This window comes from Drosophila ananassae, chromosome XR, assembly GCF_017639315.1.
Source record: "Drosophila ananassae strain 14024-0371.13 chromosome XR, ASM1763931v2, whole genome shotgun sequence".
Taxonomy (NCBI): Eukaryota; Metazoa; Arthropoda; class Insecta; order Diptera; family Drosophilidae; genus Drosophila; species Drosophila ananassae.
In genome coordinates this window covers 12,948,207-12,970,027 of record NC_057932.1, presented here as the reverse complement: position 1 = coordinate 12,970,027, position 21,821 = coordinate 12,948,207, and the positions used below count along the sequence as shown (strand labels likewise).

The 21,821-nt window shown below is 42.4% G+C and overlaps 3 protein-coding genes across 7 annotated transcripts in view; 1 reads left to right on the top strand and 2 right to left on the bottom strand.

The window, feature by feature from the left end:
* Nucleotides 1-13,624, bottom strand: part of LOC6504952 (protein gone early) — a 33,980-nt gene extending 20,356 nt beyond the window's left edge. Inside the window, exons 1-4 of one of the 2 annotated variants that reach the window (XM_001965707.4) lie at nucleotides 13,315-13,624; nucleotides 5,245-5,686; nucleotides 3,659-4,009; nucleotides 3,429-3,593 (exon numbers count right to left, since the gene is read on the bottom strand). In XM_001965707.4, coding sequence (XP_001965743.1) covers nucleotides 3,429-3,593; nucleotides 3,659-4,009; nucleotides 5,245-5,560 — 832 coding nt within the window. In that variant the 5' untranslated portion in view covers nucleotides 5,561-5,686; nucleotides 13,315-13,624. The remainder of the gene's footprint in view (nucleotides 1-3,428; nucleotides 3,594-3,658; nucleotides 4,010-5,244; nucleotides 5,687-13,314) is intronic. The other variant, XM_014904740.3, reaches the window with a different exon arrangement.
* Nucleotides 130-1,786, top strand: LOC6505317 (keratin, type II cytoskeletal 2 oral). The gene is made up of 3 exons (XM_001965711.4): nucleotides 130-267; nucleotides 411-1,203; nucleotides 1,325-1,786. The coding sequence occupies exons 1-3, from the start codon at nucleotides 253-255 to the stop codon at nucleotides 1,672-1,674; spliced, it is 1,158 nt and encodes a 385-aa protein (XP_001965747.1). The 5' UTR covers nucleotides 130-252; the 3' UTR covers nucleotides 1,675-1,786.
* Nucleotides 13,625-14,023: 399 nt separating the features above from the next.
* The window catches only part of LOC6504951 (integrin alpha-PS2), a 40,344-nt gene continuing 32,546 nt past the window's right edge, over nucleotides 14,024-21,821 (bottom strand). For 3 of the 4 annotated variants that reach the window (XM_014904737.2, XM_014904738.2, XM_001965712.4), the window contains exons 8-12: nucleotides 20,626-20,700; nucleotides 17,822-19,103; nucleotides 17,516-17,759; nucleotides 15,546-17,282; nucleotides 14,024-15,478 (exon numbers count right to left, since the gene is read on the bottom strand). In XM_014904737.2, coding sequence (XP_014760223.1) covers nucleotides 15,389-15,478; nucleotides 15,546-17,282; nucleotides 17,516-17,759; nucleotides 17,822-19,103; nucleotides 20,626-20,700 — 3,428 coding nt within the window. In that variant the 3' untranslated portion in view covers nucleotides 14,024-15,388. The remainder of the gene's footprint in view (nucleotides 15,479-15,545; nucleotides 17,283-17,515; nucleotides 17,760-17,821; nucleotides 19,104-20,625; nucleotides 20,701-21,821) is intronic. The other variant, XM_014904739.2, reaches the window with a different exon arrangement.

Genomic DNA, 21,821 nt, shown 5'->3' with positions numbered 1-21,821 from the left:
GACAACAGGTCACATTAAAGGAAGGAGGGACAGAGAAGGCAACAGCCAAACAAGTCAAATGTCAGAGGTTTTTTTCTTCACATAGCATAGCAGAGGCGAAATAATTGAGCAATTAATTAAACCGACGAGGAGGGTAGGAAAAAAATTATAGAAAAATAGTGAGAAGCGGCGGAACCAAAACACTCAGGGTATAAAAGGCCATCGTCCACCTGGGGAGGGCATCATTAAGCCAACAACTGAAATCCACTCAACATGCGTCTGTTTGTGGTGAGTTGTCCAGTGCCAGGATTCAAACTAAGGATAAGCTCAGCCGAAGGATACCAGCCAAAAAAAGAACAAAAAAATATCAAGCCCAGTTCGAACCCAGTGACCAAGTGAATTAATTTTTTTTACATTTTTTTTTTCTGTAGACCCTTTGCACTCTCGTGGCTCTCAGCCAGGCCAAGCCCCAGGGCTATAACTATGGCAGCGGTGTTTCCGGATCCCTCACCACCTCCACTTCCGGCGGCGGGAGCAGCGGCTTCCTGGCTGCCCCCAGCCACTCCCAGAACACGGTGGCCTCCTACGGACCGCTCGGCGCCTTCCAGAGCGCCAGCGTGGGCTCCCTAGTGGGCAGTTCCACCTACCAGGCACCCCAGACCGTCACCCACTACACCAGCGGCGTGGGCAGCGGCCATGGCGCCAGCTACTCCACTGGCTCCTCCTCCAACTATGGCGGCGGCGCCTCCAACTACGGCGCCAGCTCCGGCGGCAGCTCCTTCACCGGCTTCGGACCCTCGCCCAACATCGGATTCGGCGCCCTGTCCGGCTACCAGGCCCCCAGCTACCAGCAGCAGCAGGAGCAGGAGGTGCAGCGCGGCTTCCAGGAGCCCCTCATCCACAAGCAGTTCTTCACCGTGGCCGCCCCCGAGGAGCACGAGAACCTGGAGAGGACCAAGCACCTGGTGATCGGACGCCCCCAGAAGAACTACCGCGTGGTCTTCATCAAGGCCCCCTCCTCCAGCAACGCCAACGTCAAGCTCTCCGCCGAGTACGCCCCCAAGGAGGAGAAGACCGTTATCTATGTGCTCAGCAAGAAGGACAACCAGCTGGAGGTCAACGACATCGCCACCCCCGCTCCTACCGTTCCCAGCAAGCCCGAGGTCTTCTTCATCAAGTACAAGACCGACGCGGAGGCCTCCCACGCCCAGCAGCAGATTCAGGGTGAGTTCTGAGGGTATTCCCCGATCTAGACTAGAGGATGCTCATAGAAGGGCTCATCGGTTCTCAGAGGACCTCCTCATTCAGCCCAGAAACCCCCAACTAACCCTCATTTCTCCCCCAGCCGAGTACGACAGGATCGAAGGAACCTCGGAGCACCAGGACGGCGGAGTGGCTCCTGCTCAGTCGGTGGTTGGCATCCTGGACGGTGGTGCTATTGGTGCCGCCAGCTCTGGCAGCTCTCAGTACGTGTCTGGCGCTTCGGGCAGCACTCAGTACGTCTCGGGCGGTACTGGATCTACTGGTGGCTCCTACACCTCTGGATCCACTGGCGGCGGCTCTTACACCTCGGGCACGGGATCCACCGGTGGCTCCTACTCCACCTCGGTCACCGGCGGCACCTCTGGCGGCGCCACCATCGTGGCCCACAAGAACGCCCAGAGTGCCACTTATCTGCCTCCCAACGGCAAATAGGCTGGTCACCTCAGTGGCTGACGTTTAGAAACAATTTTTTCTGTACAGTGATGCAATAGTCGAAATAGCCTTTTTTTTGTGAATAACTAAATAAATTTTAAACGAAATAGAAGAGTTACAATAGAGACTTCTTGGGGGTTGATGGGGCGGTGGGACATGAAAGCAACTAAGAGGGGACTACTACTGTGGGCGAAGTTACTCTTCGCGGTGAATTGTTTTACATATTAATAATATTTTATCCCTTTTAAATAAATCCCCTCCTGAAATCTTAGAAACTTGTCAAAAAGTCCCTTTCCAGTGTAGCCATCAGGGACTATCCGGGACCGCCTTCCCCGATTCACTTTTTATCTCTCCAATCAACTCAAAACGCGATCCCCGGAGTGGTCTCTTGAGTTTTGGGAATAGCCGGAAGTCACACGGGGCCACATCAGGAGAGTACGGTGGTAGCGGTGGTTATGCGTCGAATTCTTGGAGAAATGGTCCCAAAGAACAAGTACAGTGTGGTTGGCTCTTAATTCTGGTCTCCTTAGACTAATTGCTCTCCGCAAATGGCACTCAACTAATAACACAGGCCGATTTATTATAGGTGGTTAAACAATATTTTCTTCAATTAAATTGGAGTTTTTAATCTCATATTTTCAAAAAGTCATGGCTATCTACAACTTCTGTAAAGCTTTACGAAACAAGCTGAACCTTCAATAGATACGTTTTGAGAAACGTATATAGCCATGACTTTTTGAAAATATGAGATTAAAAACTCCAATTTAATTGAAGAAAATATTGTTTAACCACCTATAATAAATTCAATAAAATTATTTCGCGTTTTTCCTTAAACCCAAAATTAAAACATAGTATGATCTACTGATTTCAATAATAAAATAAACAGCTTCCATAGAAAAATTTGTGGGGAAAAATCATAGAAGACCAAAAATTAATGTAGAAAATCTGAGATTTCAACTTTGGATGAGTATTCCAAAGACATGGTAACTGCTAGACACCATTTTTTAATTTTAGTTGGTACACATACATTTCAAAAATTATATGTACTGGAAACTATGATATCATCGCCATTACACGGCCTACATAATTGAATATATGGTAAAATTTGATCAATTTCTTCTCTTAGGTGTACCGCGGAAACTGTGGGTGATAGAACCTATGTTTGTTCTAGACTTTGGTTCAGGGGAGCCTAAAGGTTATAGAGCAGGTAAAATTATGCGTGGAGATTTTTTGCTGTTGGCCTGTGTAATCTGACTAACTATAGCCGACTGGAAGGAATTCACTTTACTCCACACCGTCATCATAACCTTGCTTCTTGACCCTTGACCTTGATCATCTTTGAAGTCTTTGTACCACTAAATACTAACATTATAATACGACATGGTAGTATCACCAAAGGCCTTCCACAACATTTCATTTCGCAAACAAAATTTGATGGCACTGCTCTGAGCAATTTAATCCAGACATTGTAGAGCTCTTGGTCGTTTTTAACACAGGTGTAAATAGTGCTTAGTTCTGATACTGATATTGACATGAAATTGGGCCCAGACTTCTTCAACAACCAACTCAGAGAAAAAAGAACTAGCCCCTAAATAACTTAAATTCAAAGTGCACCTTACTTCTCCTCCACAGTGAATTTATTACCTAGACTAGTTCGTGAAGACTATAATTTTAAACAGAAAACCTGGAGATTCTTAATCTCTCATGATCTTATCCCTAGGGATCTAAAGTCCCTTAACAACCCTCCAACTCACCTACGGACTTGATGGCCCTCTTCAGCAACAAATCCGACTGACTCTTGTCCAGGGAGTCTATTTCGCGGCAACTGCGGTACAAGCTGGTCACCGTGGACTCGACGGAGTAGGCGCCCTCCCCGGAGTTCGGCAGCATGGATATGAATCGGTTCAAGTCATCGAGTTCTACGGGAATCAGCAAAAGTCAGTAAAAAGTGAGACAAGTGTGAGGACAATCAGATCCGGCTCACCCTGGTACTCGTTGTAAGTCTTGTAGTTCCACTCGCCCCGCTTGATCACAAAGTAGTCGTGGTTGGCGTAGTCGGAGGCGAAGTTGCCGCAGGCCCACTCGTACGTCTCGTGGCAGGGACTCTTCGAGGTGTTGGCCCAGAGGAGCAGCTGCCGGCTGCTCTCCACGCACTCCTTCTCGAGGCAGAGCGGCGCCCGGAGGTAGAAGGGCACCTCCGGCCAGAAGGCCAGCAGCAGGATGATGATCAGCAGGAGCAGGGCGCACAGACAGGCGGTGGTCACGTACAGGATGCGGCGCTTCCGCGACAGGCTCATCAGGGCGTCGAAGGATCGTCGGCCTGGAAGCAGCAAGGCTAGTGCGTCAGGACATTGCCAAGGACCAAGCACATGAAGACGTGAATGTGGATGAGAAGTGAAATGAGGATGAAATCAAATGAAAATGTCAAGGAACGTAAATGAAAAAAAAATATAATTCACGATGAAGAAATCAAAACCTCATTAAAATATATCCCTAAGATCTAAATAATAAAATAATTAATGAAAGATAATTAAGAGCAAATGAGAGCCTTATAATTTAACTTTCAACTTTTCACGCAAAACATCTTCTAAGAAAACAATTATTTACAAAAAAAATTCTTATTTTAAATAGATTTTTAATAGGGACTTAAAAGATTTGTTATAAAAACGTAAGATAATAATTATAGAGTTTTTTTGGAACAATAAATAGTTATTACTTTACGAGTTTTTAAAATACCATAAACAAAAATCCAATTTTGTACAAAAAGTACAAATTAGGCTAAAAACTTATTCTGGAAATGCATAGATACTCCATGAAGAAAAAATTGTATATTTCTCGAAGAAATCTTTAATTCAAAATTCATTTTGCAGTCCCTGAATAAAATAATTATTGGGAGACAATTAAACGAAAAATTAGTAAATGAAAGTCTTCATTATTTAGCTGTCATACTTCCGCTCAAAAGCGGAATTTTTTTAAAAATAAATCTATTTATGAATATAAAAACCCTCATAGAACAGAAAAAGCTTCTTGGAAGTTAGACTTGACTTCGCATCTCCAAGATGAACTCTTTTAAACTGGAATTTTCGTGTCCTAACTGATTAAATCATTAATAGCAAAAGCCATTGACAAATATATGCATTTATGATTAGGAATTTTATTAATATTCTTCAAATCAATCCATAGAAGAAAATTGTGGTGTATGGAAAAGGTAATACAGCGTCAATAAAATACATTTTTTATCAATAAATAATAAATATTGAAAATACATTAAAAGCCTTTAAGCAATTTCCGAATTATTACTTGCTAGTTTATTCTTTTCTATGAACCATTTACATATTCTATGGCACTTTGAAAGTGTCCCTATTATTTAAAATCTCTTAAGTATGTCTTTGTAGCACATTGAAATACTACTATATCAGTCATAAATCACATTAATCTTATCTCTTAATCATTAAATATAATTACTACAAACTATCATTTAAAAAGCTAGAAAATCCTAAACAATAACTCGTTCCAAATGAAAAACGAAATGATTAAAAATGTAATTAAAACGGGCGATGAAGGTCTCACCTCTCAGTCCATTGGCCGAAGGGTGGGTGGAGTTGGGGGTGTTCGCCGCAGGAGTCCTGCCGCCACCCCCGGTGCTGACCTCGTTGAGGGCATCCTGGCGGGCCGCCTCCAGGTCCTTGGGCGTCAGGTGGGAGCCGTCGTCCATGTGGAGCTTCTGCTGGTTGGTGGTGAGGGGCGCCGTCTCGCTGCCCTCGATCTGCTGGAGCTGCTGCTTGCTGACCATCTCGTCCTGGCTGTTGTGGAGCTTGTAGCTGCGGTCGTCCACCTCGTCGATGGCGCAGATCGTCGGCTTGTACTTGCCCTGGTTGATGGCCATGCTGGCGCGGTGCAGGTCCACCCTAATTGCTGCTGGCTGGTTCGCGTCTCGGCTAGGCGTCGCAGTGGTTGCTGTCCCCTCTCAGTCCAGGTGCTTCGGCATTTTTAATCTTTTTCCAGAGTAGCTCTGTGGAACAATAAAAATAGGAAATCAGTCACAATTTCAGAGATGGAAAGTGCAATAATAAAACAGAAAGAAACCAGGGAAAATAACTGACATTCCCGGCGGCTTAGCCGTCTTGATAATCAAAAGATTACCTTGAGACTTGATATACTATTGCGCACAGTCCCCCACATAAACCCATCCACCCATCTATCTCCAGTAATAAAGAAACCTTAGCGTTATGAAGCATCAAAGATAAGTGCAAATTGCCTGAGATAGCAGCCACTTGACTCAAATCCCACAGCAGAGGGCACAAAAGTGGTTTCTTCATTTTGCAAATTAATTGCATTTTTCACTCTCTTACTTTTAGACTAAATAGTAGTAAATAATAAATAGTATAAAATATCTAAAAAAAAATATATTTAAAATCAAATTAATTTCTTTTCATTGCATCTCTTACAATCTTCTGGAAGGAACAGTGTTAAGAGTTGTAGTGTAAATTTGTATATATAGTTTATATATATAGTTAGATATATTTGTTATTTTAACAGGCAATATCTCTATTTAGTTAGTATTTAAAAGAAAATAATTATTCAAGTATTATGTAGGAATATTATTAGTCTCTAATCATGGAACTATGAGATGATTATGAGATATATCCCAAAAAATCATGTTTATTTAGCTACAAATTCTTGGTCTACCTTTTGAAAATCTACTACATTAGAATACTATTTTATACTAGCCACTTTAGTTAACCTAAAACATAAAATCATGTAAATAAATCTACTGGACATAAAGCCATAGGCCTCGCTGCCACAAATAAGTTTAGGTTTATAAACTTCTCTACCTTTAATAATAATAATAATAAAATGAAACTAACAATATACTATACCCGCTACTATACTACCCTAAAATTAAAATACTAATACTGTAACTCCTAAAACCATTAAAAATGTGCCTAATTTCCACTAAATATTTTAGTAATGCCTTTTTCTATAGCTATATCACTTTCCTAAACTGATCCGCTCGTGAGCCCCAAGATCAGTGTCTTTATGCAAAGCAGTTTGCATCAGAAAAACATGGACTTGTGCCTGATACCCCTGAGTATGAGCTGAATGCATTCCTGCCCAGCATTTGACTTCTTTTCAATCCTCAATTGACGACAATTGCCGGCAATTTGCGAATATCTGTCTTTGACTGGCGGGAAATCCGAAAAAAACTAAGAAGCTGGCTGGGCTGCAGCATGTGAACATACATATGTATGTCTGGTTCTGGGCCTCGGGCTTTGTTTTTGGAGACTTGCATAAATTTGCATTCCATTCCATGCCGTGCGAGTAATTAGAAGTGCAGGCAGGCCGTCTGGGAAGAGAGAGGGAACTGGGTTAATTGCTAATTCCACCAAGGAACAAAACTAAAAGTCAGAAATATTTTAAAACAGTTTGCATATCGCATTGCTCCGAAGCTGCCTGGCCATTGGTCCCAGCAGTGTGCCACTGCAAACAATACGACTTCCCTCCCGAACAGATCTCTTGTAACACTAGGTTGCTCTAGTTGCGCTCCGCTGACCGCCAGGGGGCGCCCTGCAGCTCTGTGGTTATGCTGTGTTGGCTTCCCGTTTTGTTTTCGATGCTGGCGCTGATGCTGGTGCTGGTGCTGATGCTTCGCCCTGAAACTGTATAGCATGTTTGTCATTCAATCTGCGAGCCAGGCGGGCAGGCAGGCAGGCAGGCAGCCGGTCCACCCGCGCAACCGGGCAGGTTAATTATGAAACTTGGCTTGGCAAGCCGCCGCGACGCACGCGACACTTGCGACACATGAGGCGCAATTGGGGTCTGGAGTGGAGGCCAGTGGCACGTCGAGCCGGAGCTGCATCGGCTAGCCATCTCCCAGTTCTCCAAGCATACTCGCAATGAAGAGAAAATCAGGCAGTCAGGCAGTAGATATATTGTTTTTAATGGGCTAGCTCGGCTTGGAGCTACTACTCGGATTTGGCCTTCAAAGCCCGTAAACAGAAGATTGAATTTCCACCTCTTGGCTTCTAAAAGCAGAGCACTTTGTTCGCATAATCATAACATAATTAACTATAGTATTCATTTATCCATAACTTGGCTTTGTTCGAATATGGTGAGGTATGGGATAGGCCGGCTATATGCTATTCGGCTTATTCAGGAAGTCTGGCTGGCTCAACCTTCAGGTTTTTGAGGAAATAAACGAGGCCCATTTTTCGAATCCATTCGATGAGAAAGTCTACATTCTAAACCTCTCATCCTTCCCTTTTTTAAAACTGTAGATAAGAGATATATAGACCTGGGAATAGTTACTGACATACTGAGATACAGTTCGGTGAAACATAGTTAGTTTCTTCCGTGATCAGTGACCACCAACTTTGCTACTCAAATTAAGTCATTTTACTTTGAATTTTAAAATAAAATGTTATACAAGAATACAATGGCCTCTACCAGAATAGCTAACTTTAAATTCTAAACTGAGTACATATCTGTTGCTACTGTTTTTAGTTAATACCTCCCAAATGTTTTATTTTGTATTTAATATAAATGTGCCATTTTGGTTTGATTTATTTGTATTTAATCTTTAAAATCTGGTCTAGAGGCCCGAATTTCGAGCGTTTCTTAATAATGCATAAAAAATAAGCGTTTAAAAATGTTAATACTTATTTTGCTTTAATTTGTTTATTAATATTTAAGGATTATAAAAAATAAGTAAATAATAATAAGTGTCCTGGTTGATCTGTGATCATCCGAAAAAAGAGAAAAACGAGAATCCTCAATCTCGACGAATCTCAAAATTGCAGAAATAAATAAAATTAAAAATTAATTTAGTTTTTAGTATTTATTTAGTATTTAGTTACGATAGCGAATATCACATTAACAAATAAATGTTGTTTCTATTTTTTATACTGTATACAAATTTTTAAAACTAATACAAATATTTTGAAATATAAAATACAAAAATAAGCTTATTTAAGGAATATTTTAGAAAATTTAGAAATTTGTTTAGAAAAAGAGATATTGGGAGATATTGGAGATACTGTGTCGAAAAAAATAGTTTTTTACTATTAACCCACAATAACTGAAAATATTTAAATTTTAACCCTCTATTGCATAAGAAAAACGGTAATGAAGAAAAACATTTAAAAAATAGTTTTTCAATTTTTTTTCAAAATTGAATTTCAACCTAAAACGGTTGAAAGATGATAACTGATTAAAATCGGCTTTTTATCGCAAAATTGAAAGTATTGAAAGTAAGAAGTCATATATGGCCCTGTATGCGGTAGAGGGTTAAGACTGGCGTTAAAAGAGATATTTTTAAAATCTAAACTGTAGAATTTCGAAAAGTAACGTTTTTAGATTTTCTCAAATTTCCAGACTAGAAGACCCCCTTAAACCCACATTTCAAACAGATACTCATCGATTCTCCCCCACCGTTCTTGCACATGAAAAGAAATCGTAAATCCTTTAATCTTGAAACCCGACTGGACCCAAGTAAACAAAAAAACACAATAATTCTTCTATTAGAAGAAGAAGTATTTTATCTGGGAGCTTACGGCAGAGCCGCAAGGTGAATCACGATAATATTTAATTAGCAGCGCCCTCAGCGCCGGGGCAGCTCCAATTGGAAGCCAATATTCAATCAAGATTAGTGGCCCGAAGCCCGCGATAAGTGGTGGTCAGCGTGGAGATCTCCTTCCTGCCCCTTCTGGGGCAGAGCAGAACCTGGTACTATCGGGGCTATCTTATCGGGCTGAGATTATTGCCTAATACATTGCTCGTTTTAGGAGCTGCTGCTAAGGCCGCTCCGCGATAAGTCGCCTCTCGTACGGCCCATGGCCTACGAGGCATAAATCAGTTTTGTAATTCTCCCCCGGACCGGTCGCCCCGATTGCCCAAGGGCCCAATGGCCCAATGGCCCAATCGGCAGGGCAGACTTCTCGGAAGGAGCGGAAAGTGGCGAAGATCGGTAGCCCATAAACCATTATCTGGGTATTATCTGGCACTTTATCTGTCTCCAGGGCTGCAGCCACTTGAAAACCTGAAGGTCGAAGGGGCTGGGGCTGGGGATGGGCTGAGAACTATCTCGCCGTGTTGAGGAGTGACGGGAGAACGGCAACCCACTTCGGAGAATGGCATATATATAGCGATTAGATCTGCCGGAGAGATAATGCTGGGATGACACACTGGAAGAACTAGGCTGGTGGAGTCTAGGAACCCAAGGCCTTGTATCAGGTTGGGAAACACTTTGTTCTAGTTTCGAAAATCAAAGTGGGCTTTTGGATAAGATATAAGATAGGTTGTATATAAGGCTGAGCAGTTTTTTTAATAAGCAGTTCCTAACATTTATCTGCCTTTTGATAACAAAACACAGTACTAAGTATTATATAGCAGGTACTACTTTAGTGCCACATTCCAATATATTTCAAGCACCGCTGAGTTGATGATGTTTTAGGGGGTATACGCGGTCATAAATTCGAAAAAATCTCGATTTTTGGATTTTTTGTGAGTCACACGAAATTAGCTATCTTTAAAAATTTTGGCTATTTCCCAACAAAAAAAACTACGAAAATTCCTCCAAATGGAGACAATTATTATGCAAAAATTATAATACAAAACTGACTACGTTGCTGACTGCGTATACCCCCTTAAAAAATTAGTAAAAACTACACCAGAGTTTTATCTAAAATACAAGTTACAACCAAGTTGGCCCTTTATCTTCAAAGCGGGTCTTAGAATCATTAGAATAGGATTATTAGATTCGGGTTATAAAAATAGCAATAAACTGACTCTATACCTAAAAAATATCAGCAAAATTGAACAAATTATACTATTTTATTATTTATTATTATATATAATCATTTTTTCTTCTTGAAATCAGTAGATGGTTTAACCACATTTTACTAAATAATTTAATTTTGGATTTTAGGTAAAACTCGAAATAATTTTATTGAATTTATCTTAGGTAGTTAAGGGGTTAGGTGGGTTTGGCGGCTTCAAAAATATGGATTTTGTTTTTTTTTTTTTTGTAAAATCATACAGAATCTTGAGAATATTCTCCCAAATTTTCAAGTCGATTCGAATAAAAGTTTCGGAGATACAGTCCTGAAAAAGGGGACGCTCGAGGTCAAGAATAGGCAGAGCGCAAACTTTGAACGCGTTTTTCTCAAAACTGTGTTTTCGAAGTCGGTTGTCAAGATTTCTCGGAAACTACTCAACCGATCTTAATCAATTTTTGCACAGGCCTACAACTATTTACATTACAACTATTACAACTATTTAAAAAAAAAATGTTCACCAAAATTTTAATTTTTTTTGCAAAAATGTGTCCCAAAAATCCAATTTTCACTTGTTTTTTTTTTTCCTTCGTTCAGTTTCTAGTTTTAGGTCTGCACTAAAAGAAAAAAATATTTAGTTATTTCATTTTATATGATTCTGTCACAAATTGTGCTGTCAACGCGAAAGCACCTTTTTTCCCAGGGGTCATGGGAAATGACGTCTCAATGACTGACTGTTTAATATTTTTTTCTGAAAATTTCACAAATTCTTTTTTAAATATGTATATTTAAAAAACTTAAAAGTTGCAATAAAATTTTTCATTCTTACTACAAAAAAAAAAATAGAAAATATTCAATTTTTTTAGCCGCGCAAACCCACCTAACCCCTTAAACAATATTTTCTCCGATTAAATAGGTTTTTAATCTCATATTAAATAAAAGTCATGGCTATCTACAAAGTCTGTGAAGTTCTATGAACCAGCTGGCCACACGGCTGACCTCTGACCTCCTTAACCCTATTAGCCCCACCTTGCGCTCGCGCATATGCAAACCACTCGAGCGCAAAGTTGAAACCGTAAATCGTTTAACGGAAAAAGGTGCGGTTAAGGTTAGCATTTCCCCCGGGGCGGGGAAAACAATGCAAACCCAGCAGGGGCAGCGACAAAAAATGCGTAACGAGGCGGGGACAATGGCGGAGTGACGAATGCGGGCGGAGGTTGCCGCAAAGGTAGAAAAGAGCACAAGAGGCACAAGGGGTTGGGGTTGGGGGATCGGTAAGCCCACTTTTCGTGCTCGTGCGTGAGCATTACAATGCGCAAATGCAGAGGAGAGCCGTCAGAGGGCCGCTCGCACATGCTCAATATGCAATAACGGTAATCCAGAGAACCAGAAAAGAGGACGTGTCGCGAAAACGGAAGCCGAGGCAGTAAAACGCAAAAGAAGGAGCGCAAAAGGGAAACCCTAACAGGAAGCACTTCGAATAATGTAATTAGCCCGATAAGGGGTCCTAAACAAAAACAAATAAATAAGAAAATAAATTATGAGCTTTCTCGGAAATCCATCTTCTTGGCTCCCAACACTATCTGCGAGGGGACTTCTGCGAAAGTGCTCTGCAAGTCGAGTAACAAGGCAAGGAATAACTGTTGAATAATACAGGCAGATTAATTAATTACTAAATTCAAGGTTATTCCCTGATATTTCAATGTCACTGGCTTATCATCTCTAGCTGTGCCCGGTACGTGCTGCACTTTCGCTCTGCCGGCGTCGCAGTCGCGGCTGCCGGCGATCTTACGCATTAATTATGGGAATTTTGGGAAGACGAAGTAACGTGAAAAGAACAAACAAAAAGAGAGAGGCAGTGGGAGAAGGAGAGCCCGTTTGCAGCATCGCATGACCGGAGTTGGTCTTGTCGCGTTTACACGGTGAAATTTTGCGATGTTTATGCAGCTTAGTAGTTCTTCGATAAATTTATGAATTTAGGTCGCTGATTATAATACTCAACAGTGTGATAACTTGATAAATAATAATAAAAATAATAATCAAGAAGGTATTTTCATTTTTTTTATTTTAATAAAAAAAGAACATTAAAAGCCATGTATTAGGTGAAAAAAAATTAAACCTAATATTAATAGCTACTATACTATATTTCACTATAAAATAAGTTTAGTATTTAATACTATAGTTTATGTGTTAAATAATTATTTAAAATAACTTTTCGCCCTTATTCCTGACAAATTAAACATTTTTTTGGGTTATTTAGTGGTTTTCATGAACTATTTGCCCTCTTGTACCATCTGCGAGTACCTTCCACGTATCCATCCCAAATGGCACAATAGACAAATATTTAAAGTTCGCTTCCCGCAATGATTTGACACATTCGGCGGTCGTGACAGTTACTTGAACCTAGATGACCCGCCAGAAGAACTCATATTTCGAGTCTTCCTGCGACTCGAAAGGCAAATGTTTGAACATCGTTCGACCCATGGCGATGAGGTGACAAATTTTCGATCGTGATCCCGATCCCGATCGCCATCGACGTGGGAACGTGTATCTGATCTCTTTTGTTTTTTATGCTTTTCTTTTCTTTTTGTTTTCTTTTTTGTTTTTGCTTTGGCCACTTGCTGAACCGGTTCTGCCGGCATTTAACACACACACACCGTCACAGACACAGGTACACCCGCAAACGTACACTCGAGCAGTTTTCCACCTTTAAAGTGCGCTTAGGTGTACTCGCTCCATATTTTCTGGCCACGAACGTACATTCACACACGCTGCACACCACACACACACACACACACACACTCCAGCGAGTGCATTGGTATTTGTGGAAATTCCTTAAGATCAGAAGAATTCTGCTGGTTTTTACCTTTTTGTTTATAGCTCATCTACCAGTTGGCAGTTGGAAACACCCGTTATGTTTTATTACACCCAGCTTGGCACTCGGTTTTAGCGCATTTTTCGCGACTCCAATTCGACAATATTGTGCTCAAATCACTCAAAAAAAAAAAAGATTGGTAGTGGCAAACACACACGACCGATGTACTTTTTAGGGGCACTTTTAAGTAACAGTTTTCAATTTTACGCGCTCTGCCCAGCGAAAACAACAACAAAACGCACGACGTCAAACGACTTTCTCAATGAAATTCAAAATGAAGTATGACCAGGCCAAGGCAGCCAAATGATAACGATAAGTACTTTCTCACGAAACTGAAAATTGGTATGACCAGAAATCTATCGATAGGTATATCGATGTTTCGAATTTCAGTGTTGAACTATGGCCACACTTGGCAGTATTAGGTATAATAATAGTATGATATCAGTTATTGGAGAATTTTCTCTAGGAAATACAAGTATGTTTAATTTTTTGTTTTATTTTAACTGTATCAAAAATATACCCTAAAAACAAATGTAAAATATACTAAAATACCAAAAGGTATTGTGAATGCCTATCGCTTTCCAGCACTATTTTATTTGAATTTAAGCTTCCACGATTGTGCTGCAGGTGGCGCTGCGATTCTTGGATTTGAAATTTCAACTTCTACAAAAAAACCCCAAAGTTGAAAGAAAACTTGTACTTTTACAACTCGACCGTCATTTTTATTTGTATTTTTATGGTAAAAATTAAATTTAATACAGAAATTAGCGAAAACAAAGGTATTCAATCATTATTCATGACATGCATTAATAAGTACAGTTAATAAATTAAACAGTAGCATAATTGAACTAAACTAACTGTGAGCAGCGGGCGAAACTAATTTTTAGTATAAGGTTTACGTAGTACAGACAAAAAAAATCATAGCTTAGGTTTATTTCGAGAGTACACTGCAAGAAGTCGGTCAGCACTTCTCCCACTGTAGTTTGGAAATAAATGCAATATTATTTTAAGTAATTATAACGATTCAACTGTTCTTCCTTTTTTTTGTTTGTTTAGTATTTACACAAAGAGTTTACATTAGAAAATTACAAAGATTAATCAATAATATTTTTTTTTATGTTTTCGTTTTTCTTTTATAATTTGTTTCGCATTTTTTAACACATTTTGGCGTTGTAACATTTCTTTAAGCCGGCAAACTTTGAGTTTGGCAAACAATTTTTCACAAAAAAAGAAAACGCCTAAGATTTTTAAAAGACATATAGACGCTAGTTTTCAATATTTTCGATTACTAGTGTTTAAAAAACAAAAAAAAAAATTCTAGAGTAGCACCTATTAAGTGTTGTTTCTCTTTCTTCCCCCCATGGCCCCCGGGATGCTGCCTCGAAAAGGGGCGTGGCAGTATCGGGAGTACAGCATCTCCAGGGAGCCCAGAACTTGGACACAATCGTCTTCGTTTCGATATTTTCAAATTTCAATAAAGGCTATCACTCGCATCAATCGCTCAATCGCTCATTCATACAATCCACTTTCATCAGTCAGGCTTTCAATCACTCCCTTAGCTTAGTGTTCTCTCAACTGCCCCGATTGATTCTTTAGTACAGATTAATATAGCACTTTTCTCTTTCCAACTTTCCACAAATTTTTGCAAAGAACAAACACAAAAATTGAAAAATAAAAAGTGATCAAAAAATAAATGATTATAAATAAAAACCGTTACGCATTAGAAAGTTCTTCATGTCGTGACTAGGCAAGTTTAAATGTTTTCTTTTCTAACTTTTCTCTTTTTTTTTCCTAACCGGAAATACTTCCGTCTCCGGGTTTCTTTTAGCAGCACAACATTTTTTGGGGTCCTTGGACTGTCCTTACTAGAGGAGATCGACCCCAGGAACCCCTCGTACTTGACATCGTCTTGGCATTTTTTAGTTTTTTTAGCTGAGAACCAATTCGTTTCGATGTTTCCTGTTTTAGTACATTTTGGTTTAGTGCGATGTTAGAAGTGTTTCGTTTTTGTTGTTAATATTCCGGCTATTCTGCTGCAGTTTCCCTCGTCCTCGCGCAGGACACTCTACAGGTGCTCGTCGCCGTGGTACCCGTTCCGCAGTGGCTGTCGCTCCTGCGAGTGGTCCGTGGGCCGGTTGCGGTTGAAGAAGCCGCACTGTAATGGATACAAAAATAAAATAAATATCCACGATATTATCCACGAGGATCTTTAAGAAACTCACCTTGTAGAGCAGCAGGACGAGAAGCAGGAAGATGAGGGCACCAGCACAGGCGGCCAGGACGACCACCCACAAAGGCACCACATCCGGAACGGGCTGGGGCTCCGGCTCCGCCTTGTAGAAGATCTCGTGCGACTTGATGATCGCATCCTTGGGAGCCCCGATGAACGGCAGCTTGGTGATGTTGGCCACCGCCAGGGTGGACACGTTCAAGGGGACATTGGAGGCCAGTTTCTCCATCGTTTTGGCCACCATGCGTGCCCGGATGGCCACGAAGGCGGCATCTCCGTCATCGGTTCCCAGATTACTAACCACACAGCGGATGCTCTGGCACCTGGCCGCCTTGCACGGCGAGTTCAGATCGATTTGCTGCGGCTCCTGATCCTCATCCTCGTCCTGGGATCTCTTGAAGCGACGCTGCGAGGAGCTTGAGGAGCTGCTCCACTGAACGGGCGACCTCTGCAGGTTGTTCTCATCGTAGAAGTTCTCGTTCTCCAGTCCGTAGTAGGGCTTGCTGCCGGAGGAGTAGCTCACGTGGTAGCCGCCAGGAGCACCGTACTGCTGCTGGTAGTTCTGGCTCTGGTACTGTCTAGGGGGCTGCACATTGATGTGTCCCTGGCTTTGAGTCTGGAACTGACCAAGGTTCTGGGACGGATACTGAACACCCTGGCTCCTATAGAGCTCGTTGTCCACATTGCCGCGATTCAGGGTTCCCAAGTCCAGGGTTCCGGCATGGAAGTTGCCAGGACGGCCACCGAACTGCGACTTGTCCTGGTAGCTGCCTGCATGTCCTCCGGATCCGGCTCCCGCCAGCACGATCTGCTGTTGCTGTTGAGGGGTGCGGTAGTTGATGTTCTGCTGGATCGTGGGCCCTGCCATGTGAATGTGTCCCTGGGTGCTGTGACCCGCGGCAGAAGCTCCCGCACCCGACGTTGGGGAGGACGAAGTCGACGCCGACCAAGTGGTGTAGCTACTGTGATTAACACGGGGCTCCTCCTGGGCCTGAGCCTGAGCCTGATTGGCACGATCTCGATGCACGAAAGAGGCATCTCCGGGCACCTCCATTTCATCCTCCCGCTCCAGCTCGGCCACCTGTTTCGGGGTCAAACGGTTCTGCGGCTCGGTTTTGCTCAACAGCACTGACTGGCCAGATCCACCGCCTCCTTGGGACACCTGCAAGTGACCCTCATCGCCGGAGAGCACTCCGCCGGCTGCAGCTGCTCCCGATTGGCCAGCAGCCTCAGCATTAAAAATGGCTCCCTGGGCCTGCAGATACGACTTCCGGCGCAGCTTCTCGTCCAGCAGCAGATTGTTCTCGTTGGCCACCACTTCGTCGCACCGGATTCGACCGCTAGTCTCCGGCTGGTTTAGCAGGTACATGAGAGGATCGCCCACGATGGTCTGGTAGGGCAGGTGGATGAAGACCTCCGCCTCCTCGATGATCGAGGGCCGGTTGTTGCGAATCTCGTAGATGTGGACCACCTGGGGTCCGATCTCTTCCTCCTTGGTGGAGTTCTCCAGGGTATTGTACTCGTCGGCCTTGTACAGTTGGTAGGACGGCAGAGAGGTGCCCTTGATGTCCAGGTCGGTGTCCACCCAAATGCCCACGCTCTGCCGGATCTTGTTGTCGAAGTCGGAGCCGACCTTCTCAACGTTCGTGGAGTTGGCCTCCCAGTAGAAGTCGTAGCTGGACGAAGTTCCGTACTTTTCCTCGGGCACTAGACTGATTTTGAAGTGAACCTGAAGAGAAATGAGGGTTAGATTTGAAGGATATCAAGCAGTGCCTCTCTTAAGCAGCCAGGGGCTTCTGACCAATGAATAGGTTACAATACAAGTGAAAATGGTTAGGGACACTGCTTGGATGTCCCAAGAGTCCTCATCCAAAAGAAAAGGTCTCCTATAAGCTTTTAGCCCTAAAAGTCCATGCGGACATCCAAACGGACAGACGGACATGGTTGCCCTTGAGGACTTACAATCTTTCCGGACTCCAGGGGATTGCCGATGTCGCACTTGAGCGTGTGGTTGTTCTCCGGCGTGGGTGGTGAGCAGGTGATGGGTGCATCCTTCTTCTCGCCCAGTTGCTGCAGCTTTCGGAACTGCAGATCCGGCGGAGTAATCATGTAGAAGGCGGCCTCGAAGGCGTCCTCGTTGTTGTTGGAAATGAGAACTTCGATGACCAGGGGCTCCGGAGAGCCAAACAGATACTTGTCCACGGTTCTGGGGGAATAATTGTCCACATTAGACCCACTAGCTCTTAGGACTTGGGGTGTTCTACTCACTTGACTTCCAGCTTCAGATCCGGCTCGCAGATGTTGTCCGGCCCGCAGTTCTTTTGGATGTTGATGGCGTCCGTGAGAACGATGTCCCGGTTCTGATCGATCACCGGTTCCAGGGCTTGCCTCCTGTTGCGGACCACGGGGTTGAGGTTTTGCTGGTAGCTGCGCAAATTGTAGCGGGCCTCCACGGTCAGGGGGGTGAGCTTGTCCTGGACCTTGTCCATGAGGTAGACAGTCTCGTTCAGGCAGTACTTCTGGTTGTAGTTGAGCCGGATGGTCTGGTTCCTGATGTTCTTGCCCTCGTCGAGCAGGAAGAACATTCGGGGATTGGGCAGCTTCTTGGCGTCCAGCAGCCAGGACACGTCAAAGTCCAGCTGGCCGGGCAGGAAGCGACCCGTGTAGCTCCAGCAGGTGGTCAGGAGCATGCAGGGAACCTGCTTGTGATCCCTTTGCAACTGGCAGGACCTGTCGTCCAGGCTGATCAGCTTCGAGGAGCTGGCAAAGCTAGTGGAGGCATCCACGGCGGCCACGGGGCGAGCCTTGAAGATGAAGGCCTGGTCGGAGCTGTAGGCGCCCACGGCTAGATCCGGATAGGTATTGCCGTCCATGTCCACGCCGCCCGAGAGGGAGAAGCCAAAGGTGCGAGGGTAGGGTGCCCCCTCCACGAGCTGCTCCGACTTGATCACCTGCGAGGGCTTCGCCAGCGGGCCCAGCGGAGAGCCGTGGAAGATGTAGACCACACCCCGACCCTCGGGTCCGTCGTAAGGAGCACCCACGGCAAAGTCACCGTAGCCATCGCCGTTCACATCGCCCAGGGTGGTCAGGGCCAGGCCGAACCGGCCCTTGCTCTGGTAGCCGTCGCGGATGTGCTCGATGTACCAGTGCTTCTGGAAGTTGGGTCCGCCCTGGAGCAGGATGTACACCCTGCCCACGTCGTACTTGCCCTCGACGTTGTCCGGATCGGTGTACAAGGGCGCCCCGATGATCAAGTCGTCCAGGCCGTCGCCATCCACGTCGCTGGTGGCCAGGGAGTAACCGAAGTACTCTCCGATCTGGCGACCCGTGATGTTGAATATGTTCGACATGTTCCAGCTGTTCACCACGATCTTGCCGACCAGGTTGGCGCCCCGGGGCATTCCGATGGCCACGTCCTCGTTGCGGTCGCCGTCGAAGTCGCCGGTGATCATCGAGTAGCCCAAGTAGGAGTCGTCGTTGGCGGAGGGACTTTCGCCCGTGGAGAACACCTGGTTCTCCGGTCGGGTCACGTCGTGTGAGCTGGCTTGTCCTGTGGATTAGGATTGCGGAGGACTGATTAGCGGATGCACTTCGGAGATGTCCTGTGGGCCAGGCTTACATCTTGGTTTATTATGGGTGAGATTACTGGTTTATTGTTTTTCTTTTTGGTTGAAACAGCAGAGGTACAAAAATCACAATTTTAAAGAGCATTAGGTTCGAAACTAAATATTTTGTCATATAATTTAAAATATGTGTTGTGATTTAATATTTCAATCAAACATTTCTGATCTAATTCATAATTTTTTCTTCTGATCATTTATAATCCTTTTTTAATGACGCTTCTTGGCAATCATATTAAGTTTTATTACTGATTATAATAATAATCAACAGATTTTTTAAATCAATAAATATTTTTTAATTCTTAAAAAAATAATAAAACATTAAAATGTATTTAAATTAATAATCTGAATATTTTTTTCTCAAAACTTCAACAAAATAGTGTGACAAAATATTTAGAAGCTCAAATCTTTTGTCTAAAATTGCTATTTTTATGACCTCTGCTGTGCGTACGTATAGCTTTATAGATTTATGGGCATGCTGGACAACAATAACAACAACACAACAACTATGGATATCTACAATGAAGACACTTGGCACATGAAACTACATATATTTCGAGACTACTCCCAAGGAAGCCACTACGAAGTACTAGGACTACGTTATAAATTGTTAAGATTTAGTGGAACTGCTTCATGCTCTGGAAAACATGCTTAAACTACCGTTAGTATACATTCCAGTTAGAACGATACAATATACACCAAAACAGCCATGATTCCAAATGGTTTGTTTTTAAGTTTTTAGAAATCAAGAAGATATGATAGACGAAGTTTGAAAAAAGGGATTTATTGAGGAAGGATACTTTCCCCTTAGAGTTGTATTTTTATATTTTTTCTTTATTTTATTTAATTTAAAGTCACATTTTTTGGAAAAAGGATTCAACTTTTGAAAAGATTTTAAACAAGTTTTTCAAAACTCTGTATAAGGTGTTCAGGTCCTTCGTCTATCATATATTCAGTATTAACCCGAATCGGATGAAAGAAGCTTGAGCTTAAAAATAAGCATTAATTTTTTATATATCTCTGTAAATTATTTGAATATTTAAAAAATGAATCTTTCATTCGATTCCTCCCTAGTGGTTAGCGGAGACAACAACCAGCCAGGACGAAGCGGGGAGGAAACACAGCTATGGGGGGTAAAGCGGTCTTATCCTGCGGAAATTAATGTATGAACACTCTGGAGACCCATCGAGCAAAGCGAGGCTTAATATTTTCTTCTTTCTTAATAGTATCAGACACCATTGATGAGGCTTTTCCGTGTGTGTTTTGTGGTTTTATGTTTAGGTACGTAATATTTTGTATATTTTTTGCAGCTTGGTTAATGTTCGCATGTACAGTTTCGATTGAGTTTTGAGGCAGTGAGTGAGAAACACAATTATATTTTATTTATTTATTCTTTGGTATTTTTTTGTATTTTGTATATTGTGTTTTTGATGGCTTTTCAAAGATTATTACCTCCAGTGCCGAAGGGCTGATAATAAGGCGGCTTAAATGGAAACTCGGCGTCGGGCGGTATTGAGTAGGTTTGTCCTTTTTATGGTTTTTGTTTGTTTTTTAATAGAAACAAAGTGTTGGTGGGGTAAACGGTTCGATTCGGTTTGGATTAGGTTTTGATTTGATTTGATTTTTTTCATATTTTTTTATTTTGGGAATCGGTACAGAATGCATTGTCACATTTTCGGTACAAAATCGCATGCATTTTGCCCCGACGCACAGGATTGATTGTTTGATTGATTGATTGAGTGTTGTGAGACAGATTGGGAGGAGTGGGAGGAGCAAAAAATATAAAGAGAAAGAGAGAACATCATTTTTAGATTAATCAGATAAGGAAGAACATGACGCGTTATACGGTACAGGTACAGTTACAGATATAGTTACAGTTACAGTTACAGTTACAGTTACGGATACAATTAGAGTTACGAGTACAGTAGAAACTGTGTAATACGGTACCATAAATGCAACTAACTCTTATTGGGGTTAGGTATACACTATAATTACGTTTGACAATTATAATTAATTATTAAGGTTATTTCGCCGACTCCTGCTGTCGAGTTGTGGTTGAGTCCGGAGTTGGCGAATGGATTTCAATAGTTTGGTTCGCCGGACTGGCGGTACAATTTTGTTAGCTTCTGGCAGCGACAACAGTGCGACGTTAGGCCAATTAGGGTTAAACGAATTTGGTTGACAACAACTCGACAACACAATAGCTAAGGAGTTTACTGTACTTAGGATGAAGCTACTTGATAACTGAGAACTTGAGGAGTTTATGTAAGAGGAATTTATAGTCAATGAGTACTGTACTTGACAATTTTTCCATGGTTCAGTGTTGGAAAATGTAGATTTACACAATTCAGGTACTTTTTTATGAGCTTACCACTCATAGGGAAAAGTGTACCACTTTTGAAGTATAGGTACATTTTAAAATAAGATAGTTCGGATGAATTAAAGTACACTTGATATTAGGTACATTTAAAATAAATATTCGACTATTTTAGGTACAAATATACATAAAAAATAGTTCCATAAGCTCACATATCGAATAAAATGTACCTTAGACCATCATTTCAAGTTCTCAGTTATCGTCTCTTAATGAGAACTATTTTCTATAATCCATGACAATTTTACACGTTTATAAAAAACATTATCAACTA